This window comes from Callithrix jacchus, chromosome 3 (genome assembly GCF_049354715.1).
Source record: "Callithrix jacchus isolate 240 chromosome 3, calJac240_pri, whole genome shotgun sequence".
Classification (NCBI taxonomy): domain Eukaryota; kingdom Metazoa; phylum Chordata; class Mammalia; order Primates; family Cebidae; genus Callithrix; species Callithrix jacchus.
In genome coordinates this window covers 114,214,887-114,242,635 of record NC_133504.1, presented here as the reverse complement: position 1 = coordinate 114,242,635, position 27,749 = coordinate 114,214,887, and the positions used below count along the sequence as shown (strand labels likewise).

Below are 27,749 nucleotides of genomic sequence, written 5' to 3'. Positions count from 1 at the left end.
TGGGTGCGCGCTGCATTTTCCAGTCCTTGGACGCCCCTCCCAAGAGGTCGTTTTACACCCACACAAACAAGACCTTCTCAAGCGTCCCAATACGTCAGCAGTTCATTCTGCTGGTGAAGAAAATATTAACATTTTGCAGATGAAAACTCTCCTCCTGAAAGGACCTTTGCTGAGTGCTGGGGGAGGCGGGGCGTCGGGAAGTAGGGAGGCCTCCCAGGAGGCTGCGGCGCTCCGGGTCCAAGTCCTGCCACGGAGCTTCCCCGTTGGGTGACGGAGGAGGCGGGGCGAGGGCAGCGCGCAGAAATAGGGCGCTAGGCGCCCGAGCGCAGCCAGCCTCCAGCACCGCCCGCGGCCCGGTGCCAGCTCAGCTGGCTACCGGTGTGCCAAAGTGCGGTGCTCCCGCAGGGATCCTGGCTCGGGAAGGGCCTCCGTGAGTCATCTGCTGAGTTGTCGCAATCGCCACCCAGAGGAAATCAGGCACCGGCTGGGGCGCGTTCCTGGCTGTGCCCGCGCGCTCTACCCGCGCTGCGGTGTCCCTCCGCTCCACCAGAGCTCCGGCCTCTCGCTAGCGCTTCCTAGGTCTGCGGCGGCTTCAGCCCAGACCAGGGCCGCCAGCGGAGAAAGAGTTAACCCGCAGGGGCGAGGAGGAGCCCTGGGAGGAAGGAAGGATTTTGCCGTAATCCTGAAAGTTTTTTTCCTTCCTCTCTTCCCCTCTGCGAGGTGAGTGCCGAGCTCAGCGCTCTGTTCCCAGAGCTCCCGCGGGACTACCTGAGGACAGGGACTGCTGTGGCGCTCGGCCCTCCACTGCGGACCTCTGCTGAGTGGGTGCGCCGAGCCATGGAGGGAGCAGAGCTGGCCGGGAAGATTCTTTCCACCTGGCTGACGCTGGTTCTAGGCTTCATCCTTCTGCCTTCGGTCTTCGGAGTGTCTCTGGGCATCTCCGAGATCTATATGAAGATCCTGGTCAAAACTTTAGAGGTGAGTGCCGGGAGGGATGCGGCCAGCCACACACCACTAGGGGCTGAGAACGCGGGGGTCCAGTTCTCAAGGTCGGTGGTCGCGGGTCAGGGGTGTGTGTGCGCGCCTGTGCATGCGCGCGTGAATTTCGGTTCCTTGTCCGCAGTAGTGGAAAAAGCAGCATCTCGGCTTTCGCGGAGCTAGAGGGATCTAGGCTGAAACCACTGGACCACCCTGTTGTTCCTCTGGTTGAAGGCAAAAAATCACTCCACTCTCGGAGCATCATTATTATTTTACTGATTAGAATAACAATGCAACCAACTTTTTGTATCAGGATTTGCTTGTATCCATTATGCGGTGCTGTTGCAGTGTCACCCTCTAGTTTTTACAGCCCCAGGTTTCAGAGGTCCTTTTGTGTACTCAGGCATCCTGTTGAGAAAGTCATCATGTTCTTTATGCCCAAGATAAGAGACCAATTGCTGGATGGCAGAAAGAAATCTGATTTTATTTTAGTGGAGTCGTGGAAATTTTATCTAACCAACAGTACTTGAACTGCCATTGAAAAAGTATATATTCTTTGACTTCAGGTCTCCCTACACTCCTGTTTCCAAATTCTGCAAAGAAAAATGTTAGATGGAAGTGGGCCTAGCAGAGAACAACTGGAGCTTACTCTTAGGGTTTTATTAAGTGTCAAAAGGCTGGGTAGGGTGGGGGGGGCAAGAGCTATCCCCCTTTTACAGACAGAGAAACTGAAAGCCAGAGTTCAGTCGTTTGTTTGAATTAAGTGTTACAAACAGGAGTATTTAAAAGAATTTTTAATAATATATATATATATATATTTTTTTTTACATAAGAGACAGGGTTTTGCTATCTTGGCCAGGCTGGTCCTGAACTCCTGCCCTCAAGCAATCTTCTTGCCTTCCCCTCCCAAAGTGCTGATTACAGGTGTGAGCCCCATGCCTGGCCTGAAACAGGCGTCTTAACTGAGAGGGAGGCCCTGCAGCCTAGTGGTTAGGAGTAGAGACCCTGCATACAGGTTTGCTTAGATTTGGCACCAAAATTGCAGCTCTGTTTCTTAAAATGTGACCTATCGGAGGTCATCTACTCTTGTGCCTCATTTTCTTCATCTATAAAATAGGAGTAACAATAACTCCTATTTCCAGAGGGTAGTCCAAGTGAGTTAAAATGTGTCAAGCACCTTAGAAGGCTGTCTGCACCTGCTATATGAATGTTTGCTGCTATTCAAAGAATAATATGATTACTGAGATTCTAGCATTCACAGTGCCTTCTAGTAAGTTTGATTCTCATTTTTGTGACCTTATTTTCTCTCTGCCCTCAGGACATGGCTTTATCTGCTCTTCTACCTCAGCTAATTGGGTGGTTCCCAGGTATACATCTCTAACTCACTGGACACTGTCTTGGACCTGCTAACCTCCTCTATTGCCCTAGACCCTTGTTTGTGGCTGTTCCTTTGCGTGGTCTTTGAAGTTATATGTGATTCTTCATCCTCAGCCCTCATGTTTTTAAAATTATATTGTTTCTACTTGGGAGCTATTTTTTTTTTTTGAGACAGGGCCTTGCTCTGCCACCCAGGCTGGAGAGCAGTGGCACCATCTTGGCTCACTGAAACTTCCACCTCCTGCCTCAGCCTCCCATATAGCTGGGACTACGGGCGCATACCACCACACTCGGCTAAGTTTTGTATTTGTAGTAGAGATGGGGTTTCACCATGTTGGCCAGGCTGGTCTTGAACTCCTGACCTCGTGATCTGCCTGCCTCAGCCTCCCAAAGTGCTGGGATTATAGGCATGAGCCGCTGCACCCAGCTATTTCTCAGTTTTAAACTCTTCTGACTTTACATTCTGAGCTTGGTCACATTATGCTGTGAATTTCTTAGCTGCCTCCTTCTATTAGACCTTCTTCAGAATCCTCTCCCATAGACGATGATCCTCTTTAACTGGTGTTCCCTCTTTCTCTGCACTCTGAAATGATTGAAATGTTCTCCCATGCAGCAATGTCTTTTGGAATTTATACCCTGTGTGAGATTGGTATAAAGGTAAATCACACCCACTGGCTTCCAGGGGCTCACTCCGGTCTGTTTTGCTTTAGTAACTCAAGGAACAGCTAAGGAGGGAGGCCAGCTAGTTACTCTCAGCTGGCAAATTATTGTAACTGATAGGATGATCTCTAGTCCAGGATCTGACTTTCAGTTTGACAGGGCCACAGGTTTTAATTTTTGTCCTTCTGGACAACTCTAGAGCTGAACTTCTTGTCAGTCAAACTGTCAAGAATGCCAGTTTTCTAATTCTGGTGGGAGAAACAAGATAGCTTGGAAACCAGGTAGGTGGCACATAAGGAACCACCCTGTCTGCTGAGACTAAGTTATTAGGTCAGAGAGATGCTTGCTGTACTTGGAATTTGAATATAGATTCACTGTGTGAGCCAGCTCTGATTTGTTGGTTGCGGCTGCCTGGAACTCTTATGTTTGGGAGCATCTGAACTCATCAGGAAAGAGAACTATGATCTCATAGTGATTTCTGCTTTAGGTGCAGGAGAAGGAAACAGTAACCCAGTATCTTCCATCCTTAACTAGAACAATGTTAGATGTTTCAAAGACATTTTTTTAGACTCGGGTTAATATGGTGGATTGTTTTTCTCAACTATAGAACTAATTCCTCAAAGTTATGCTGATGTTTAGTATTAGAACATCTTCAGTGCTGGACAAATACCCTGCCTTTCTGTAGATTCCATTCAAGGCCCAGCCCTTGTATCACTTCTTGGTAAATACTAATTGATTTAGCTGTTTCTTTCTTTACATTTCATTCCCAAGAATATTCTTTGGGCTCTGATCATAATTGTATATTTCTCAAGTTTCTTTGGTTATAATTTATGTATCATTTAAAAAGATCATTTAGTTTTGTCCATGATATGTTTATTTTGTCAAGTTTTACTGTCAATGGGTGACTTGCTCATGACCACAAACTCAAATTCTAGAAGTTGGAATGAGTGTAGGGTACCTTCTAAATTGGTGATTTTGGTAATTGTTATTTGTTAACTCACTGAGCTTTATGCTCTTCTCTGACCCCTTCTTAACTCACTGGTTCAAGTAATAATCATTTATTGAGTGCTTACTTCATACTTTCTTCTGCATTGCTGAGTATCTCTAGGTGTATGCCTAAGTTACTGATACACCAAGATACTTGAGGGTGAGCCTTGAATACTTAGCTTAGAATAAGTTTAGTGGTTCTCCAAGCCAGTGATTTTCAAGGGATATATAATAATTTGTTGGGTATGTATGTTAATATTATGCTTTATATTTAATAAAATTGTTTTAGGAATACAAATTATGAAAAGTAAAACTTGGCTGGATCACGCCTGTAATCCCAGCACTTTGGGAAGCTGAGGCAGGCAGATCACCTGAGATCAGGAATTTGAGACCGGCCTGGCCAACATGGTGAAACCCTGTCTCTACTAAAAATACAAAAATTAGCTGAGCGTGGTGGTGCGCACCTGTAATCACAGCTACTCAGGAGGCTGAGGCAGGAGAATCGCTTGAACCCGGGAGGCAGAAGCTACAGTGAGCCGAGATCACGCCACTGCACTCCAACCTGGGCGACAGAGAAAGACTCAGTCTCAAAAAAATAAAAAAAGTTAGACTTAAAGCCATTTCTTTTTGGTGAATTTTGGACAGCTGCCTTTTTCCCTCTAAGAGGATTTGGAAATTCAGGTGGAAAGAGAACTTGATTCATAAGTGTCTTTCTACTTTCCCCATAGGGCAGAGAGTGAGGGTTGTTAGAAGCCACTTTGTACTTTAGGACCCTTTTGCTGACAGAGCTGTCTCTTTTGTGATGCCTTGAGGCAGATGTGTTCTGAGATACCCCTGGAAGAGATTCAGAACCTCAAGAAGAGATATTCTGTCTTTGTATTTGGGTTGGTCTGATTGACTAGAGAAGCTGGCATGGTGAAAGAGAAATAGCAATTTATAGGGAGGAGCATTGACAGAATGGAAAAAACTGGCCATTTTGGTGGTCTAAAATGTAGACCATAGGGAGGAGGAGGTGACTTTGTGGCCTATTGTGCTGGAGGCAGCAGCTTCATTGCTTCCTTCAGCCTTTATAGCCACCCTTGATATTGTCCTTGTTTTATTTTTATTTTATTTCTTTTTATGTGAGACAGAGCCTTGCTGTGTCACCCAGCCTGGAATGCAGTGGCACAATCAGCTCACTGCAACCTCCCCCTCCTAGATTCAAGCAATACTCCTGCCTCAGCCTCCTGAGTAGCTGGGATTACAGGCACGGGCCACCATGGCTGGCTAAGTTTTGTATTTTCTTACAGATGGGGTTTCACTGTGTTGGCCAGGCTGGTCTCCAAGTCTTGCCCTCAAGTGATCTGCCCGCCTCGGCCTCCCAAAGTGTTGAGATTACTGGCATGAGCCACCATGCCTGGCCTTGTCCCTGTTTTAGAGATGATGAAATGGATGCCCCAAGACGTTAAAGTCTCTTGTCTGAGATGGTTACTAAAGTCAGGAATTGGCAGAACTGCAATTCAAATGTGTATCTATCTAGCTGCAAGGCACAGGCATGTTTTTACGTTCACTGGAGAGTTAACCTATGGAAGAAAAGGGTTTTCTAGTGCAAATTCCCTCAGGCATTAAATGTCTGCTTCTTCAACCTTAACATTTGCGTATCTTTTTTTTTTTTTTGAGGCAGGGTCTCCCTGTCACCCATCCTGGAGTGCAGTGGCATGATCACAGGTCACTGGAGCCTTGACCTCCTGGGCTCAAACAATCCTCCCGCCTCAGCCTCCTGAGCAGCTGGGACCACAGATGTGTACCACCAGGCCCAGCTAGTTTTAAACATATATTTTGTAGAGACAAGGTTTCACACTGATGCCCAGGTTGGTCTCTAACTCCTGGGCTCAAGTGATCTTCTTGCCTTGGCCTCACAAAGTATTGGGATTATAGGCATGAGCCACTGTGCCTGGCCTAAAATTTGCTTGTCTTAACACAGTGATTGTGCTATGTAGGATAGGTCTTTAGAGCTATCATTTCAGGAGAAATGCGTTCTGAAACTTGTCTGGTGCCAAAACATGGAGTGCATTTGAGCACATCATGGTATTTGAGGAATGTCACTGTATTAGTTTGCTAGAGTTACCATAACAAAGTACCACAGTCTGGTGGCCTAAACAAAAGAAATTTATTTTCTCAGTTCTGGAAGGTACAGGTTCAAGATCTAGGTGTCGGCAGGTTTAGCGTAATTCTGAGGACTCTCTCCTAGGCTTGCATGTGGCTATCTTCTAGTAAGAAGGTGTAGTGTCCTCACAAGGCCCTTTCTGTGCTCTCATCCTATGTGTCTATTTGTGTGTCCAAGTTTTCTCTTCTTACAAGGACATCAGTCAGATAGGATTAGGGCCCACCCTAAGGGCTTTATTTTAACTTAGTCACCCATTAAAGACCCTGTCTGCAAATATAGTCACATTCTGAGGTTCTAGGGGTTAGAGCTTCAATATATGAATTTTGGAGGGACATAGTTCAGCCCACAACAGGCACAGAATACCAGCATTTTTTATTACGTGAGCATGGAATAATAGTTCTAATCTAGGTAACTACCATTTGTATAAAATATAAACTCACCCACCCACAAGGAAAAAAGGTGAGTCTGAGATTAACCATGATTGATTGTTTACAAAATTTTATTTTAATCATATCTTGGGTGGATTACTTACAAATAATAATAGGCCCTAAAGCTTTAAATAAGAAACTATGGAAACAAACAGTTACCTCAGTTGAGCAAAGCTGAGTGGTATTAGTCCAGAGTTTGAGAACTCCTGCACTAAATCTGCAAAAGATAGCAGGATGCAATCAGATCAAGACTGAGTCTTATTATTTAGTCACTTGTCACTGGAAGCTGGAAAGATTGGCCTCTATTTATAGGCTGTTCTCTAAGTGCAAATGGCATGTTCTTGTTTGGCTCTGTGGGTTGTTTTGCAGGGGTTCTGACGTAGTCAGATATCACGCGTTATTTCCTGACCTCCATGTACCTGTTAGGTTATTTATTCTCTGTCAGTTATGTTCTTATTTGTTTGAAAAAAATTTTAACCTCTCCAGTCAACAAACTCTTTTGAGTCTAGTAATAACTAAGGTTTTTGACTTGGCATATTAATAAATCTGTCTCTGGGCCAGGTGTGCTGGGTCATACCTGTAATCCTAGCACTTTGGGAGACTGAGGAGGGTGAATTACCTGAGGTCAGGAGTAGCCAGGCATGGTGGTAGATGCCTGTTGTCCCAGCTACTTGGGAGGCTGAGGCAGGAGAATTGCTTGAACCCAGGAGGCAGAGGTTGCAGTGAGCCAAGATCACACCATTGTACTCCAGCCTGGGCAACAAGAGCAAAACTACCTCTCAAAAAAAAAAAATAAATAAAATAAAAAAATAAAAATAAATAAATTTGTCTCTGGCTGAACATGGTGGCTCATACCTGTAATCCCAGCACTTTGGGAGGCTGAGGCCAGTGGATTGTTTGAGCTCAGGAGTTTGAGTACAGTCTTGTTGACAAGGTGAAACCTGGTTTGTACCAAAAATCCTAAAATTAGCTGGGAGTGGTGATGTGGGCCTATGATCCCAGCTACTCAGGAGGCTGAGGTAGGAGGATTGCTTGAGGCCAGGAGGTCAAGGCTGCAGCAAGACCCTGTCTCCAAAAAAAAAAAAAAAAAATTGGCCTCTGCCTCTTCAAGGATACTTATATTCAATTATAATTATTACAATACTTTTTACCTCATATTTTGCTCTTTTTCCCTCATCCTAAATTAGTCAGTTTAGACATTGATAACTTTTGAAATTGTAATCCTCTAGATATCATATTAATTGCTTCTTTTCTTTTCTTTTTTTTAAATTTTTAAATTCTTTTTTAAAGACGGGGTTTCATCATGTTGGTCAAGCTGGTCTTAAACTCCCGACCTCAGGTGATCTGCCAGCCTTGGCCTCCAAAGTGCTTGGATTACAGGAGTGAGCCACCATGCCCGGCCTACTTGCTTATTTTCTAAGGAGAATAAGAGCCCTTGGGAATCTCTAGAATGATGACTTGAAAAGTTCACTAATAGTTTTCGAACTATGATGTTAATAATAAATAATTTGGGAAATGTGTAAAACCCGTATAGAGAAAAGAAAACATATCACATTTGGGTTCATTTCTTTATACTCCTAGGTACATTCAAAACAAAGTGAGAGTTGTTTTCAAGTTCTTAAATTTCCTCAAATCTGTAGATCTTCATAATCATAACATTTTCCCTATGCATCGTCATAAGTAACCATGTGGACAGATGATTTTCTGTAGTTAATGATTTCTTTTTCCTTCTTTTTGAGACACAGTCTCACTCTGTCGCCCAGGCCCGAGTGCAGGGGCCCTATCTCCACTCACTGCAACCTCTGCCTCCCAGGTTCAAGCAATTCTGCTTCAGCCTGCAGAGTAGCTAGGATTGTAGGCATGGATTACCATGCCTGGCTAATTTGTGTAGTTTTTAGTAGAGATGGGGTTTCGCCATGTTGGCCAGGCTAGTCTTGAACTCCTGACCTCAAGTGATCCGCCCGCCTTGGCATCCCAAAGTTCTGGGATTACAGGCGTGAGCCAATTGTGTTCTAGTTAATGATTTCATCGAGTCCTTTCCAGCTTTCCAAGTCTGTGCTGCCTCTTACTGCAGGCTTATTTCTGATGCATCTTTGAGTGTGCCTTAGTCCTGAATGTCTAATTTGTTGTGAAAATAATCATTACACTTTATGTCCTACAGTTAGGCCCTTACATGTGTCATCTCGTTTAATGTGATAGCAACCCTATGGGATAGGATCTATTATCCTGATTTTCCAATGAGGAAATGAAGGCCTATAGAGAAGAAGTAATTTCAAACCAGATGTTCTTGATGCCATAACCTGTACTCATGCCCCCATGCTTCACAGCCTTTTCAAGGAGTAATTTATTAAGAGACTGATGCGTGTGAGGTAGTTGAGAAAGGGTAAATATTGTCCTTTCCACATTTTATTAGGGTAGTATCAGTAACTGATAGAAAAGTATACTTGGGACTTGGAACACTGCTACATCAGCGATTCACTGGGGTATCTCTTTAGTTCAGATACTGCCAGAGCTTAATGTGTAATTTCACTTCTGTATAATCATGGTTGAAGTACTTTATGTTGTGTTTGTGGGACAGTTTAAATTAATGTTTCTTGTTTTTGAACAGTGGGCCACGATACGAATTGAAAAAGGAGCCCCAAAGGAGTTGACTCTTAAAAATTCTGCTTCTGTTGGTGAGTCTTCCTTTTCACAATGATTGTTACTGTATTCAAATTGGGTAGGTTTACATGTGATTCTCAGTGTATGTTCCTCAAAATACTCTTTTCTGCTGAAGGCTAATTGGTAATACACTAAATGAAACATAATTTTCTTGCAAAATAAGTTTAGGAATCATCACCGACTATACTTTCCTTTTGGAGAGTACTATTGCATACTAATAAAGGCTCAGAAAAGTCCTGCAATAAAGAAGCATGCTTGACCAGGTGCAGTGGCCCACGCCTGCAATCCCCGCACTTTGGGTGGCTGAGGCAGGCAGATTGCTTGGGCTTAGGAGTTCAAGACCAGCTTGGTCAACATGGCGAAATCCCGTCTCTACAGAAAATGCAAAAATTACCTGGACATGGTGGTTCAGGTGGGGCTAAGGTGGGAGTATCACTTGAACCCTGGAAGTTGAGACTGCAGTGAGCCATGATCATGCCACTGCACTCTGGCCTGGGCAATACAGTGAGACCCTATTTATAAAATAAAAGTCAAACTATTAAACACTTCATTAGAGGGAATTTATCTTCTGGAAGCTTTTCTAAAAGGAATTGTAGAAATTGTATTGTATAATGAGTTTTGGAAATAACAAAATATTAGACTGAAAACATTTGAGCATTTTTGTATAATTGGATTATGATTTTCTTTCTTTTCATTTTCTGAGATGGAGTCTCAGCTTACTGCAATCTCCACCTCCTGAGTTCAAGCGATTCTTCCTCAGCTTCCTGAATAGTTGGGATTACAGGTGTGTGCCACCATGCCTGGCTAATTTTTGTATTTTTAGTAGAGGGGGTTTTCGCCATGTTGACCAGGCTGGTCTGGAACTTCTGACCTTGTGATTTGCCCGCCTCAGCCTCCCAAAGTGCTGAGATTACAGGCATGAGTCACCGTGCCCGGCCACAGAGTGTTTCAATTTGGTAGGTGATGAGATTAAAAAAAAAATCACTAGATGAGAATGTCCAGTAGCAGCATGGATTTAGTTTTTTTTTTTTTTTTTTTTTTTAGCAAATGAAAACTTTTTGAGTATTTATACTTTTTTGATTACTATTTTTATTATAATTTTTGTCAAATGTCTGCTTTTCGTGTTTTTGATGTTTGTCTTTTCCATGGTGTCTCCAGGAAAGAATGGAAGTGAACAGGAGGAGAAAATATAAATCATAATATTTTAGAGTAAGGCTGATAACTGTAAAATTTGTCATGTTTAATGCAGAGTGTCTACCATTCCTTTTAGCCTGTGAAATTAGAAATTGACTCTCATAGTTATTGAACATCTGCAACACGTAGGGTTGACAAAGGATCCAAAGTTGATTAAATCATGGTCCCTGTGGGGAGAAAGGCATCAGACAGACCACTGTCATAAATACTGAAATAGGTGCATAAGCAAAGGACAGTGTGAGATCTAATTTCAGCTCTGATATGTACTACTTTCATCTCTGCTAATGTCACAGCTGTGCATGGTATGCAACTCTGCTCCTCTCCTGACTTTGTGCTTAGGTATCCAGGGGTACTTAATACCTGTGGGTATTAAGTAAGGAAGGGGTGTGTGCCCTGTTGCTACATACTAGTATATGGAGTCATTGGAGAAGCAGGGTCACAATCCTAGACAGACTAATAAGAGGGTGATGATGAAATATTTAGTACTTGTGTGCTTGGCTAGTGCAGGTTTTGGCCTTGGGAGCACCACATCTCTGTTCCAGCCAAAGTTTAGGCAAGGGTCACAGGCAGGCCAAGGACCCTAGGGGTGTGGGTACAAGTTTGAGATGTCTCTGAATGATACAGTCCTGAAAACAGATTTTGAGGAGCTGAGAGGGAGAGTTAGGCTTATTTTCTGCACTGAAAAACTTCCTTCTGCTGCTCTTTCAATTAGTGAAACACATTTTTTTTTGAAATGCATTTCAAGTCTCCCTTCCCAGTTGAATCCCTCTTTCACTGTATTTCTTCTGTGCTTTTTTTATTGAATAAGCCAGCTGAAAGCTGAGCCTAGGCAAATTATTATCTTTGTGGTTAAGTAATTCTCTTCTGTCTTTAGCCATAGTCTGCTGTGTCTTTTATTTAAAAGCTGTTTAATTTATTGAGCTTCAGATATGATTATGCATAAATCTCGTTAAGAAGCTCCATTATTGTACCTTCACCTTCCTCTTTTTCTTCTTTTGTTTGTTTTGTTTTGAGATGGGGTCTGGCTATATTGTGCCAAATTCCTGGCCTCAAGCAAGGTCTTCCTGCCTCAGCCTCCCAAAGTGCTAGGATTACAGCCATGAGCCATAGTGCCTGGCCATGCCTTACTCTTCTAAGCTTAAGGACTTTTCCTCATTGTTAACACAATGATAAAGGTAAATCTTTTTCCCCATTTCAGGTAACTCTGTTATTCTGAGCACTGAACTTCAGTGGAGAATATAGAGTTACCCTTTTACTCTAGTTTTGTCCTCTGAAAGCAGTAGTGCTAGAGCCACAGCATAGGTTAGGACAAGAAAATACAAGAAAAATGGCTCGTTTGCTTCTTTTTATCAGCTGTGCTTTTGTCACTCAAGCCATAGAACAAATGCATGTCCTTGGACCCTGGGACTTGGTCTGACTGGATATTAGCAATTTTTATTTTAGGCTGTTGTAAATATACAAAGGATTGTTTGACTTTTTTTTTCTTTCCAAATTCTTTGGGAAAGAAGATTGTTTGACATTTAAGAGGCATCAGCCTTACTTTTGGGCATCTGATTTCCAGGGATTATGATGCTGTTAGGTTTAAATTGGTTCGTAGTTTTGATAGTAATTGTGATTAATACTAGTAATTATGTAATTTTAGTGACTCAAGAAGAATTCTACTCTAATTGCCTTATGACACTAGGACATTTTAAATGATTACCAAGCAAAGTCAGCAAGCCTGAATAAAGGCCTGCATTTACCTGGGAGTGAGTCATAAACACGACAGATATGTAGAGGCGGAGGCTTGTCCTTTTGGCATTATTCCCTTAGAGGTTTGATGCTGGCATGACTCAGCATTGTTGGCCACAAAGTGCACGCAGCCATCGCAAGTCCTGCACCATGCCCTGCTCCAATAGCACCGCACATGAAGTCTATGATCTCATGGCCGGCTGTTGATTTAGCCCTGTGCTAAATTTCTCTCAGCTTTGTATCTCATGTCCCCAAGTCTCTGCCCCTTTGTCCACCTAAACACTCAAAACGGAAAAGGTGCTAAGGTGAAACTTCTGTTGCTATGCCTATTCAGAGAGAATTCAGGTTGCCTAATGTGGCCCTCTAATTTTACTTTGGGAATTTTTTTCTGTGAAGCAATTGAGTAGGCAGTTGAAATCCTGTGTATATTGGTTACATGAACATTAATAACATCTTATACATTCACAGAAAATATGGGATCATATTTTGTGACAGAAGTTTGAGAACTATAAAGTCAGGTGGGGCCATGCATGCCTATAGTCCCAGTTACTTGGGAAGCTGAAGTGGGAGGATCTCGAGTTTGAGCCTAGCCAGGGCAAAATAGTGAGACCCATTAAAAAAAAAAAGAAATTTGAGGTGTATTTTTATATACTTATTTTGTCTTGGGCAGGCTATTTTTGATAGTTTAAATTAGCTAACTCGATTTAATGGTGTAAACTCTGTGAATACAAACCAGTATGTGTTGCCCTCAAGAATATGAAGTACAATGCATTTAATGGGGTTATCTTATTGATAAAATACAGAAACTTGTCTAGCTACTTGTAGAGAGCAATAGAATCCAGTTATGTGGTTGGAAGGATTATAGATTGAGGCTTTCTTTTTTATTTTGCATGTGTGTGTATATATGTAATTATGTGTTAGTATATGAAATATATATTATTATTATTATTTTTGAGACGGAGTTTCGCTCTTGTTACCCAGGCTGGAGTGCAATGGCACAATCTCGGCTCACCACAACCTCCGCCTCCTGGGTTCAGGCAATTCTCCTGCCTCAACCTCCTGAGTAGCTGGGATTACAGGCACGCGCCACCATGCCCAGCTAATTTTTTTTTTTGTATTTTTAGTGGAGACAGGGTTTTACCATGTTGCCCAGGATGGTCTCGATCTCTTGACCTCGTGATCCACCCACCTTGGCCTCCCAAAGTATTAATTATTTTTATGATGAGGTCTCACTCTGTCACCCAGGCTAGAGTTCAGTGGTGTAATCTTGGCTCACTGCAACCTCTGCCTTCTGAGTTCCAGCAATTCTCCTGCCTCAGCCTCTTGCGTAGCTGAGATTACAGGGGTATACCACCATGCCCAGCTAATTTTTATATATATTTATTATTGTTATTATTGTTACTATTTGAGATGGAGTCTGGCTCTGTTGCCCAGGCTGAAGTGCAGTGGTGTGATTTTTAGTTAACTGCAACCTTCACCTCCCAGGTTCAAGCGATTCTCCTGCCTCAGCCTCCTAAGTATCTGGGATTACAGGCATGGAGCACCATGCCTGGCTAATTTTTGTATTTTTAGTGGAGATAGGGCTTCACCATGTTGGCCAGGCTGGTCTGAAACTCCTAACCTCAAATGATCTGTTTGCCTCGGCCTCCCAAAGTGTTGGGAGCCACCATGCCCAGCCCATTTTTTATTTTTAAATAGAGATGAGGTCTTACTATGTTGCCCAGAATGGTCTTGAACTCCTGGGCTTAAGTAATCCTCCTGCCTCAACAGGTGCTTGGATTATAGGTGCGAACCACTGTCAGAGTTTTTCTTCTTTATTAAAAAATATATTTTAAATAATTAAGAAAATATAGAGATAGGGTTTCATCATGTTGCTCTGGCTGGTCTTGAACTCCTGGGCTCAAGCAATCCATCTGCATCTGCCTCCCAAAGAGCTGGGATGACAGCCATGAGCCCCCACACCCAGCTGAGTTTTTCTTTAGCCTGGCCAAATGTCTCCCTGCTTGCATTGGTCTATCCCTGTTTATGAATATGGTGTCTGATGGTGATGATGATAATTTTCAAACATACACAAAAGTAGAGAAAATAGTAAATGAGCCCCATATCAGCAGATTCAGCATTTGTCAAGATTTTGCCATGCTTGATTCACTTATCAACCCTCTCCTTTTTTTGCTAAAGTTTTAAAATTTAAATACAAAATCTCATGTCTTTTAACGCATATTTAAAGGGCTTTTTCAAACAACCGCTATGCTATTATCCCTTTAACAAACAATAATTTCTTAATATCATGTAATATATTATTCATATTTAGATTTCCCTAACAGTTTCAAAATGTTATTATTATTGATTTGTTTGAATTGAGTTTCAGTCATGGTTCACAAAAACATTTATATTTTAATTTTTACAGTGTTTTAAGTTGGAAATGTGGAGGTTTTTGTGGATGTAGGGGTGCAGTTTTATTTCTTGGAATAAAAATTACTTAATAGCAAGTGATTCTGATAAAACTCACTAGAATACCATGCATTTTAATCTTTACATCTTAACATAGCTCTGTAGAAGGCTAAAGTTTGATTCTTTTGTTTGTAAACCAACAGGTTAGTCATCTGTATTTTTTTATGTACAATATAATATAAAGTTAGAGGCCGGTATGGTGGCTCACACCTATAGTCCCAGCACTTTGGGAGGCCAAGGCGGGTGGATCATGAGGTCAAGAGATCGAGACCATCCTGGTCAACATGGTGAAACCCCGTCTCTACGAAAAATACAAAAATTATCTGGGCATGATGGTGCACACCTGTAGTCCCAGTTACTTGGGAGGCTAAGGCAGGAGAATTGCTTGAACCCAGGAGGTGGAGGTTGCGGTGAGCCGAGATCATGCCATTGCACTCCAGCCTGGGTAACAAGAGCGAAACTCCGTCTCAAAAAAAAGAAAAGAAAAGAAAATTTACTTCAATCACGTTGGAGAGCAATTTGGCAATACCTAACAAAGTTAAAGACCAGAAAATTATGTGACGATCCCACAGTCGACTTCTCCTAAAATAACAAATGTACCCAGAATCTCAGCATGTTCGTATTAGGTGATATGTTACAAGTGTTTATAACTAATGAAAATGTGGAAACAATCCATCAGGAGGAAAGTTAATATGTGAGCTTCTTTATTTATACTGTGCAGCAGTTAAACTGAAGTAACTGGACTTATATGGAAAGAAAAAGGAGGTGGATTTCAAACCATGTTGAGAGAAAAGAAAATGTACAGCATAATAACATTTATTTAAAATTTAGAATCACGAGTAGACATTTATGTGAATATATGTAGATAAATATATATATGGACATGATATATACTATAGGACAGTAGTTATTTCTTTTTTAAAATTTATATATTTATTTTTTTTATTGTACTTTAAGTTCTGGGGTACATGTGTAGATCTTGCAGGATTGTTGTATAGGTATACATATGCCATGGTGGTTCACGGTCTTCATCCTCCCGTCATCTACATCAGGCATTTCTCCCAATGTTATCCCTCCCCAACCTTCCCACCCACCGCTGTCCCTCCCCTAGTCCCCCATTCCCCAACAGACCACAGTGTGTGATGTTCCCCTCCTTGTACCCAAGCATTCTCATTGTTCAACACCCACCTATGAGTGAGAACATATTGGTGTTTGGTTTTCTGTTCTTGTGTCAGTTTCCTGAGAATTATGGTTTCCAGATTCATCCATATCCCTACAAAGGACGTGAACTATTCCTTTGTTATGGCTGCATAGTATTCCATGGTATATATATGCCACATTTTCTTTATCCAGTCTATCATTGATGGGTATTTGGGTTGGTTCTGGGTCTTTTTTGTTATAAACATGCCACAATAAACATATGTGTGCATGTGTCTTTATAATAGAAAGATTTATAATCCTTTTGGTATATACCCAATAATGGGATTGCTGGGTCAAATGTAATTTCTATTTCTAGATCCTTGAGGAATCACCACACTATCTTCTACAATGGTTGAACTAATTTACACTCCCACCAACAGTGTAAAAGTGTTCCTATTTCTCCATATCCTCTCCAGCATCTGTTGTCTCCAGATTTTTTAATGATTGCCATTCTAACTGTCATGAGATGGTATCTCAATGTGGTTTTGATTTGCATTTCTCTAATGACCAGTGATGCTGAATATTTTTTCATGTTTTTGGCCTCATAAATGTCTTCTTTTGAAAAGTGTCTGTTCATATCCTTTGCCCACTTTTGAATGGGTTTATTTTTTTCTTTAGTTCTTTGCATATTCCAGATATTAGCCCTTTGTTAGATGGGTAGCTTGCAAACATTTCACATTCTGTTGGTTGCTGGTTCACTCTAATGATGTTTCTTTTGCTGTGCAGAAACTCTTAAATTTAGTTAGCTCTCATTTGTCCATTTTGGCTTTTATTGCCATTGCTTTTGGTGTTTTAGTGATGAAGTCCTTGCCTATGTCTATGTCCTGAATGGCATTGCCTAGATTTTCTTCTAGGGTTTTTATGGTGTTAGGTCTTATGTTTAAATCTTTAATTCATCTGGAGTTAATTTTAGCATAAGTTGTAAGGAAGGGGTCCAGTTTCAGCTTTCTCCACATGGCTAGCCAATTTTCCCAACACCATTTATTATGCAGGGAATCTTTTCCCCATTGTTTGTTTTTGTCAGATTTATTAAAGATAATATGGTTGTAGATGTGTGGTTGTAAATGGTTGTTCCTTCTGAAGCCTCTGTTCTGTTCCATTGGTCTATATCTCTGTTTTGGTACCGGTACCATGCTGTTTTGATTACTGTAGCCTTGTAGTATAGTTTGAAGTCAGGTAGTGTGATTCCTCTAGCTTTGTTCTTTTTACTTAAGATTGTTTTGGCTATGAGGGCTCTCTTTTTGTTCCATATGAAGTTTAAATATTTTTTTCCAGTAATGTGAAGAAGGTCAATGGTAGCTTGATGGGGATAGCATTGAATCTATAAATTATTTTGGGCAGTATGGCCATTTTCATGATAATGATTCTTCCTAACCTTGAGCATGGAATGTTTTCCATTTGTTTGTGTCCTCTCTTACTTCCTAGAGCAGTGGTTTGTAGTTCTCCTTGAAGAGGTCCTTTACATCCTTTGTTAGTGGTATTCCTAGGTATTTTATTCTCTTTGTAGCAATCGTGAATGGCAGTTCATTCTAGATTTGGCTCTCTTTAAGTTTGTTATTGGTGTATTGGAATGCTTGTGATTTTTGCACATTGATTTTGTATCCTGAGACTTTGCCGAAGTTGCTTATCATTTTCAGGAGATTTTGGGCTGAGATGATGGGGTCTTCTAAATATACAATCATGTCGTCTGCAAATAGAGACAATTTGACTTCCTCTTTTCCTATTTGAATACCCTCTTTTTCTTTCCTGATTGTTCTTGCTAGAAATTCCAATGCTATATTGACTAGGAGTGGTGAGAGAGGGCATCCTTGTCTAGTGCCAGTTTTCAAAGGGAATGCTTCTAGTTTTTGCCCATTCAGTATAATGTTGGCTGTGGGTGTGTCATAAATAGCTTTTGTTATTTTGAGATATGTTCCATCAATATCTAGTTTATTGAGAATTTTTAGCATAAAGGGCTGTAGAATTTTGTTGAAGGCCTTCTCTGTATCTATTGAGATGAATATGTGGTTTTTGTCTTCTGTTCTGTTTACGTGAGGGATTACATTTAAATTGCTGCCTCAACTTCAGACCTTGTTATTGGTCTATTCAGGGATTCAACATCTTCCTGGTTTAGTCTTGGGAGGGTGTAAGTGTCCAGGAGTTTATCCATTTCTTCCACATTTACTGGTTTATGTGCATAGAGTTGTTAGTAGTAATCTCTGATGATGGTTTGTATTTCTGTGAAATCAGTGGTGATATCCCCTTTATTATTGTTTATTACATCTATTTGATTCTTCTCTCTTTTCTTTTTTATTAGTCTGGCTAGCAGTCTATCTATTTTGTTGCTCTTTTCAAAAAACCAGCTCCTGGATTTACTGATATTTTTTTGAAGAGTTTTTTGTGTCTTTATCTCCTTCAGTTCTGCTCTGATCTTAGTTATTTCTTATCTTCTGCTAGCTTTTGAATTTTTTGATCTTGCTTTTCTAGCTCTTTCAATTTTGATGATAGGGTGTTGATTTTAGATCTTTCTTTGCTTCTCATGTGGGCATTTATTACTATAAATTTCCCTTTAGACACTGCTTTAAATGTGTCCCAGAGATTCGGGTACGTTGTGTCTTTGTTCTCATTGGTTTTGAAGAACATCTTTATTTCTGCCTTCGTTTCTTTGTTTATCCAGTTGTCATTCAGGAGCAACTTGTTCAGTTTCCATGTAGTTGTGTGGTTTTGAGTGAGTTTCTTAATCCCGAGTTCTAATTTGATTTCACTGTGGTCTGAGAGACTGTTTGTTATGATTTCCATTCTTTTGCATTTGCTGATGAGTGATTTACTTCCAATTATGTGGTCAATTTTAGAGTAAGTGTGATGTGGTGCTGAGAAGAATGTATATTCTGTGGATTTGGGGTAGAGAGTTCTGTAGATGTCTATTAGGTTTGCTTGGTCCAGATCTTCATTCAAGTCCTGGATATCCGTGTTGATTTTCTGTCTTGTTGATCTCATATTGACAGTGGAGAGTGTTAAAGTCTCCCACTATTATTGTGTGGGAGTCTAAGTCTCATTGTAGGTCATTAAGAACTTGTTTTATGTATCTGGGTGCTTCTGTATTGGGTGCATATATATTTAGGATAGTTAGCTATTCTTGTTGCATTGATCCTTTTATCATTACGTAATGCCCTTCTTTGTCTCTTTTGATCTTTGTTGTTTTAAAGTCTGTTTTATCAGAGACTAGGATTGCAACCCCTGATTTTTTTTTGCTCTCCATTTGCTTGGTAAATCTTCCATCCCTTTATTTTGAGTCTATGTGTGTCTTTGTACATGAGATGGGTCTCCTGAATACAGCATACTGATGGATCTTGACGTTTTATCCAGTTTGCCAGTCTGTGTCTTTTGATTGGTGCATTTAGGCCACTTACATTTAAGGTTAATATTGTTATGTTTGAATTTGATTCTGCCATTTTGATGCTAGCTGGATGTTTTGCCCGTTAGTCAATGCATTTTCTTCATTGTGTCGATGGTCTTTACCATTTGGTACATTTTTGCAGTGTCTGGTACTGGTTGTTCCTTTCCATGTTTAGTGCTTCTTTCAGGAGCTCTTGTAAGGCAGGTCTGGTGATGACAAAGTCTCTCACCAATTGCTTGTCTGTAAAGGATTTTATTTCTCCTTCACTTATGAAGCTTAGTTTGGCTGGATATGAGATTCTGGGTTGAAAGTTTTTTTCTTTAAGGATGTTGAATATTGGCCCCACTCTCTTCTGGCTTGTAGGGTTCCTGCTGAGAGATCTGCAGTGAGTCTGATGGGCTTCCCTTTGTGGGTGATCTGACCTTTCCCTCTGGCTGCCCTTAGCATTTTCTCCTTCATTTTAACCCTGGTGAATCTGATGATTATGTGCCTTGGGGTTGCTCTTCTTGAGGAGTATCTCTGTGGTGTTCTCTGTATTTCCTGGATTTGAATGTTGACCTGCCTTGCTAGGCTGGGGAATTTCTCCTGGATAATATCCTGAAGAGTGTCTTCCAGCTTGGATTCATTCTCCCGGTCACATTCATGTACACCAATAAAACGTAGATTAGGTCTTTTCATATAATCCCATATTTCTTGGAGGCTTTGTTCATTTCTTTTCACTTTTTTTTCTCTAATCTTGCCTTCTCATTTTATTTCATTGAGTTGATCTTCAATCTCTGATATCCTTTCTTCTGCTTGACTGATTCGGCTATTGAAACTTTTGTATGCTTCACAAAGTTCTTGTGCTGTGTTTTTCAGCTCCATCAAGTCATTTATATTCTTCCCTAAGCTGGTTATTCTAGTTAGCATTTTGTCTAGCCTTTTTTCAAGGTTTTTTGTTTCTTTGCATTGGGTTAGAACATGTTGCTTTAGGTCGGAGATGTTTGTCTGAAGTCTGCTTCTGTCAATTCATCTCCACCTCCATTCTGTTTTGTTGCCTTGCTGGTATGATCCCTTGGAGGAGGAGAGGCATTCTGATCTTTGATGATTTCATCCTTTTTGTGCTGGATTCTTACCATCTTCGTGATCTTTGAAGTTGGTGATTTTGGATGGTGTCTCTGAGTGGACATCCTTTCTGTTGATGTTGAAGCTATTTCTTTCTGTTTTTCAGTTTTCCTTCTAACAGTCAGTCCCTTTTGCTGTAGGATTGCTGGAGGTCCACTCCAGATCTTGCTTGCCTGGGGATCACCCGCAGGGGCTGCAGCATAGCAAGGATTGCTAACTGATCTTTCTTCTGGTAGCTTTGTCCCAGAGGGGTACCCACCAGTTGTCAGGCAGAGCTCTCCTGAATGTGGCATCTTTTTGGTTATTCAGGGTTCAGGGAGTCATTTGAGGAGGTGTTCTGGCTTGTAGGGTTCCCTTGTCTGCCTGCAGGGGTGCTGCTGGGTTGCCACGGGGTCAATCCAGCTGCTAGTGTAAGCTTCCTCTGGCTTTTGTTTACACAGGTAAGATCAGCTATGGCAGACACCCTTCCCCTCACTGAGCTCAATTGTCCTGGGTTGAGCTCAAACTGCTGTTCTGGATGCCAAACTCTTGAGAGAGAGGGCTTCAGTTTGCCGGTCTTTGTGGGGGTGGGACCTGCCAAGCCATATCACCTGTCTCTCTGCTTTTAGCTCCCCCTCTTTCTGGGGAGCAGGGAGTTCCGTCTGGCAGGCATGCTTTGCGCTGGTCCAAGACATCCGACCAGATCTGTGCTGACAACCTGCAGCGTGGCAGGCCGGAGCTGCCACTCAGATCTGTGCTAGTGACTCATGGCCCTTTTTAGCCTGTCGGGGATCTCCTTGTCTATGGGTTGCAAGGGTGATGTGGATGCGCAGTATCTGAACTGAAGTACTGAGGGGAAGAGTCCCTGATCCTTTGTCCAGTTGCACTTCCCGGTTGTGGCAGTGTCCCACCCTGCCTCAGTTTGCCCTTCTTGGGCTACACCCACTGTCCCACCAGTCCCATTGAAATGAACCTGGTACCTGGGTTGGAAATGTGGGGATCATTCGTCTTCTGCATTGCTCTAGCTGAGAACTGCACTCCGGAGCTGTTCCTATTTGGCCATCTTGGTGAAAATCCCTTAAATTTATTTTTTATTAAAACTTTTTTTTTTTTGGTCTGTTTTTTGGTAGAGCGTGCTCTTGCTGTGTTGCCCAGGCTGATGTCAAACTCCTGGTCAAAGTGATCCTCCTCTCTTGGCTTCCTAAAGTGCCGGGATTATCACCCTTGTCTGGGAGTGGTTATCTTTTGGAGGGAGGGCAACAGGTGGTGAGGAAGGGCTGTAACTGTATCTGTAATCTTTTTTTTCTTTAAAATAAATCTGGGCTGGGGCCTGGCACAGTGGCTCATGCCTGTAATCCTCACACTTTGGAAGGCTGAGGTGGGCAGATTACCGTAGGTCAGGAGTTTGAGACCAGCCTGACCAACATGGAGAAACCCCATTGTTACTGAAAATACAAAATTAGGTGGGCATGGTGGCACATGCCTGTCATCCCAGCTACTAGGGAGGCTGAGGCAGAAGAATTGCTTGAACCTGGGGGCAGAGGTTGTGGAGAGCCAAGATCGGGCCATTGCATTCCAGCCTGGGTAACAAGAGCAAAACTCTGTCTCAAACATACACACACACATTCACACACATACACACACACACACCCACCTCGGCTGCGAGTGGTGGCTCATGCCTGTAATCCCGGTACTTTGGAAGACTGAGATGGTGGGATCGTGAGGTCAAAAGATTGAGACCATCCTGGCCAACATGGTGACACTCTGTCTCTACTAAAAATTCCAAAAATTATCTACGTGTGGTGGCATGCACCTATAGTCCCAGCTACTCGGGAGGCTGAGGCAGGAGAATTGCTTGTACCTAGGAGGTGGAGTTTGCAGTGAGATTGTGCCACTACACTCTAGCCTGGTGACAGAGTGAGACTCAGTCTAAAAATAAAAATACAAATAAAAATGTATATATACCTGAAGCAAGTATGACAATGAGTATCTTTTTTCCTTTGTCAACTCATTTTTTGGGGGTTAAATTTATATTGTAATCATAAAAAATAGAAAACCCCAACCAAATAAAACATCAGTAATCATTCTGACAAGTAGAACTAGTTATATATAAATGGAAGATAGGTACCTTCTTGGGGTGTGATTTGATGGTTATCTGCTCCAAAACACATCTCCGTTCAGCCTGACCAGTGCCTGGAATTTCAGCTGAAACCTATGGAACAAAGGATTTTTTAATAAAAATACATGACCTCTTAGAGCTGGTTTTCTCACCCTCGGCACTACCGATACTTTGGATTGGGTAATTCTTTGTTGTGGGGAGCAGTCCTGTACAATGTGAGATGTTTAGCAGCATCTCTGGCTTCTACCCAGTAGATGACAGACCATAGCACACTCCCATTGTGACAACCAACAACGTGTGCACACTGCAGGTGTGCACTACCAAGGCTGGCTAATTGCGCACTACCCAAGCCTGGGTCTCACTACGTTGTTCAGACTTGTCTCGAAATCCCGGGTTCCAGTAATCCTTTAGGTTGGCCTCCCAAAGTGCTCGGATTAAAGACTAACTGTCTTATTTATTCAGGGAAGTTCTCTTCACCCTTGATAGGAGCAGACAAATGGTAGCTAGTATCTACCATCTTGAAAATCCAGCTTGTCCTTTTAGAAGTATTCCCAAAACCAGCCTCCCCACCCTCTGCATATCTCCTGGTATCTTTTTTTATGGAGACAGGGTTTCACTACATTGGTCAGGCTGGTCTTGAACTCCTGACCTCAAGTGATCCACCTGCCTTGGCCTCCCAAAGTGCTGGGGTTACAGGTGTGAGTCACTGCGCCCAACTCTCTCCTGGTATCTTTATCCCCCAGAGAAAAATCCCAATTAAAACTTCAAAGCTTTTTTATTTTGTTTCTGTATTTTAGGCAAGAACCTATCAATAATAACAATCATAATCACCACCATATGTTGAACATTGGCCCCACTGTGCCAAATTATTTATTATATATGAGGGGGTCTTGTTAATTGTCATTTTACTTGCTGTATATTGCATAGTCGGTCAAAGGCAACTTGAAAAGAATCAGTTTTTCTGTTCTACTCAAAAGTCCCTGTTACCTCTTCCTATTACTCTCTCTTTTTTTGACCTTCTGAAACTTCCTACCACTCTCTTACTATGCCATCCTTACTGGCTCCTGTGGTCCATACCTTCTGATTCTCCCTTTGAGGTTTAAGGTGACTCTTCTACAAATGGAATGAAAGCTCCTTTTTTTTTTTGAGACGGGGTCTTGCTGTTTCACCCAGGCTGGAGTGCAGTGGTGTGATCTCAGCTCACTGTAACCTGTGCCTCCCCAGGTCAAGGGATTCTCCTGCCTCAGCCTCCTGAGTAGCCAGGACTACAGGCATGTGCCACCATGCCCGGCTAATGTTTGTATTTTTAGTAGAAACTGGGTTTTGCCATGTTGGCCAGGCCAGTCTTGAACTCCTGAACTCTGGTGATCTACCCGCCTCGGCCTCCCAAAGTGCTGGGATTAGAGGTGTGAGTCACCATGCTCAACCTCCTTTTTTGAGAGTTGGCTTTGTCACTGTGACACAAGAAGAAATATGTATTGGATTTCTGTCCCCTCCCCCTTTCCTGGCACATAGATCCTAGAACCTTTGGTATTTCTGCAGTGATAAGCAATAGTGTCTTTGTGTATGCTGATGAGATGACTAGTGGCTGGGAGCTCCTCGAAAGCCTCAGGATGGTGGCTGATTGCCAGGTGAGCCAAACATGTGATTAGAGAGTTGGAACTTTCAGCTCCCCTCCACATTGCTCCCCAAAGGGCAGTGATTTAATCGATCATGCGATGTCATGAAGCCTCTATGAAAACTCAAAAAGACAGGGTTTAGAGAACTTCTAGGTTGTTGAACACATCCAGGTGCCTGGTGGGAGGTGCACCCCAGCTTCATGGGAACAGAGGCTTCTGTGCTACGGACCTTCTGCACCTTGTCATCTGTGCAATCTTCATCTGGCTGTTCATTTGTCTACTTTAAAATATCCTTTGTAATAAATCAGCACTAGTAAGTAAAGTGTTACACTGAATTCAGTGAGCCATTCTAGCAAATGACTGAACCTGAGGAAAGGGGCTGTGGGAACCCTCAATTTATAGCTGGTAGATCAGAAGTACCAAAGGCTTGGACTTGCGATTGACACCTGAAGTGGAGGCGGTCTTTTGAACTGAGTCCTTCATTTGTGGGATTTGACTCTAAATCCAGGTATCTAGTGCCAAAATTTAATTGAATTATGGGACATCTAGCTGGTGTTGGAGAATTATTTGGCGTGGGAGAAAACCCACACATCCGGGGTCACAAGAATGTTCTGTGTTGTGGTGAGAGTATAGCAGAAGAAAAGTCAATTTGTTTTTTTCTTATTAAATAGTCACTTACCACGACACTCATAACAGTTCATCCTCAAGTCATCAATGAAATTTTTGAAGTAACAAATCTATTAAGAATATTTAGCATTACAGGCCGGGTGTGGTGGCTCATGCCTGTAATCCCAGCACTTTGGTAGGCTGAGGTGGGCGGATCACGAGATCAGGAGATTGAGACCATCCTGGCCAACATGGTGAAACCCTGTCTCTACTAAAATACAAAAAATTAGCTGGGCGTGGTGGTGCACACCTTTAGTCCCAGCTACTTGGGAGGCTGAGGCAGGAGAATCACTTGAACCCAGGAGGCAGAGGTTGTGGTGAGCTGAGATCATGCCACTGCACTCCAGCCTGGCGACGGAGAGATACTCCGTCTCAAAAAAAAAAAAAAGATTATTTAACATTCCAATCAAAGATACCATACATAAATGACAAACCACAAGGCTGACATTTTAAGTGAATTGATGGTTCATTTGACAGTGGAGTTTTATGAATGCATCCCTGTTGTGGGATTTCTTGTTTAATCAAATTAACTGTTTCCAAATCAACAGAGATAATGTGGGTTGCCAGCCAAGATGTGGGTCAATAGTGTGTTGAGTGGGTTGTTAGGATGGTAGTTGTTGGCTAGTCATGGCGGCTCATGCCTGTAATCCCAGCACTTTGGGAGGCCAAGGCTGGTGGATCACAAGATCAGGAGTTCAAGAACAGCCTGGCCAACATAGTAAAACCTCATCTCTACTAAAAATACAAAAATTAGCCAGGTATGGTGATGTGCGCCTGTAATCCCAGCTACTCAGGAGGCTGAGGCAGGAGAATTGCTTGAACCTGGGAGGCTGAGGTTGCAGTGAGCTGAGATCTCACCACTGCACTCCAGTCTGGGTGACAGAGTGACTTTGTCTCAAAAAAAAAAAAAAAAAAAGATGTTAGTTGTTAAAATGGAACTCTGCTGAGACCATTCTGGCCAACATGGTGAAACTTCATCTTAACTAAAATACAGAAAAATAGGCATGGTGGCACACAGTTGTAATCCCAGCTACTGGGGAGACTGAGGCATAGGCATGAGAATCGCTTCAGCCCATGAGGTGGAGGTTGCAGTGAGTTGAGACTGCACCACTGCACCCCAACCTGGGTGACACAGTGAGACTCCAACTCAGAAAAAAAGAAAAAAGGAAAAAAAAAAACCACTAAAAAAAAAAAGGAACTTTGCCTGTTAGTCTCTCTCTTTTTTTTTTTTGGCTGTTATTCTCAACAGTTTTTTTTTTTTTTTCAGTGCTAACTAACAACAGGTTAGTGTCCACAGCTCCACCCCACCTCCATTTATGCATCAAAATTCACAGTTAATTATGTGGTTAATACTTATATTTGGGGTTAAAATTTCCCTATTTTATGATCAGCATTGATTATTTTGTAAGTTTTTGGAGAACTACTGGAATATGTAATGAAAAAAGAAATAGATTTCCTCATTTACCTTTCCCAAAAAAATGTTAATTTACTTCTTCTAGCTTAGTTTTTGTCTTAGTCCACTCAGGCTGCTGTAACAAAATACCATAGAGTGGGTGGCTTCTAAACAACAGACATGGAGTTTTCACAGTTCTGGAGGCTGGAAAGCCCAAGCCAAGGCCCAGCTTCTGGTTTGTACAGGGCTGTCCTTTTGCTGAAACCTCACATGATGGGAGGAGTGGGGATCTTTTTAGGACCTTTCTTTTTTTTTTTTTTTTTTTTTTTTTTGAGACGTAGTCTTGCTCTGTTGCCCAGACTGGAGCACAATGGCATGATTTTCGCTCACTGCAACCTCCACCTCCCAAGTTCAGGCGATTCTCCTGCCTCAGCCTCCTGGGTAACTGGGACTACCAGCTCATGCCACTACTCCCGGCTAGTTTTTTGTATTTGTAACAGACGGGGTTTCACCATGTTGGCCAGGATGGTCTCCATCTCTTGACCTCATGATCTGCCTGCTTTGACTTCCCAAAGTGTAGGGATTACAGGCATGAGCCATGGTACCCGGCAGGACCTTTTTATAAGGGCACTAGTCCCATTCATAAGGGCTTCACCCTCATGATCTATTTACCTCTCAGAGATCCCAGCTCCAAACACTCTCACATTGGGGATTAGGTTTCAACACATTAGTGTTGGGAGATGCAAACATTTAGTCTATGGCAGTACTTTTAACTTGGTTTTGATAACTGAGGGATGCTAGCAGAAAATTACTCAGTTATAAAAAAGGGGAGGGGTGCAAACTATTCTATTACGGACGTGAAACCATGTAGAAATGGGAATATTGAAGGTACCCTTATATGTAAAGCTTTTGATTCTATTATAATTCCAAATAACAGGGCCAGCAGATCCATTCTGCCTGTTTGCTTGCCATCATCCTGGTAGACATCACTGGTTGATGAAGTCTGTCTCTAACTCAGGGGTCTCCAGTATTGTGACTTCCCTGGGCCACAATGGAAGGAGAAGCATTGTTTTGGGCCACACATAAAATACACTAACACTAACAACAGCTGATGAACTTTAAAAAATTGCAAAAAAAAAATTCATAATGTTATGAGAAAGTTTATAAATTTGTGTTGGACCACATTCAAAGTGTCCACATGCAGCCCACAGGACATGGGTTGGACAAGCTTGCCCTAAACCATGATATGGCCTCAGAACTCCTCTTTCATGCAATCCAGCAGACGGCTACTCATGTCTCACTGTTTTGGAGTTGGCCTTTGCACCACCTCTGAGAATAGATAGGGGTTTTCACGCTGTGTACCAGAGAGGATCACTAACAGAGGTGGGAAACATGCTGAGTAGCTGGGTTTTTGCATGTATTTGGTTTTACTGTTTGAGATAGTATTGATGAATTTGACATAATGTAAAGGGCAGTGAAGTTGATTGGATGCTATTAAGAGTTTTAAACAATGTAGAAAACTGGAATAGAATTTAACATCATCTTGGCCAGGTGTGGTAGCACATGCCTATGATCCCAGCACTTTGGGAGGCTGAGATGGGTGGATCACCAGAGGTCAGGAGTTTGAGAGCAGCCTGGCCTACATGGTGAAATCCCCTCTCTACTAAAAATACAAAAATT

The 27,749-nt window shown here is 42.1% G+C and overlaps 1 protein-coding gene across 1 annotated transcript in view; it reads left to right on the top strand.

The window, feature by feature from the left end:
- The first annotated feature begins 331 nt into the window (after positions 1-331).
- Positions 332-27,749, top strand: part of GPAT3 (glycerol-3-phosphate acyltransferase 3) — a 70,941-nt gene continuing 43,523 nt past the window's right edge. Inside the window, exons 1-2 of the mRNA XM_002745641.6 lie at positions 332-978; positions 9,185-9,251. Of these exons, the coding sequence (XP_002745687.1) occupies positions 838-978; positions 9,185-9,251 (208 nt within the window). The 5' untranslated portion in view covers positions 332-837. The remainder of the gene's footprint in view (positions 979-9,184; positions 9,252-27,749) is intronic.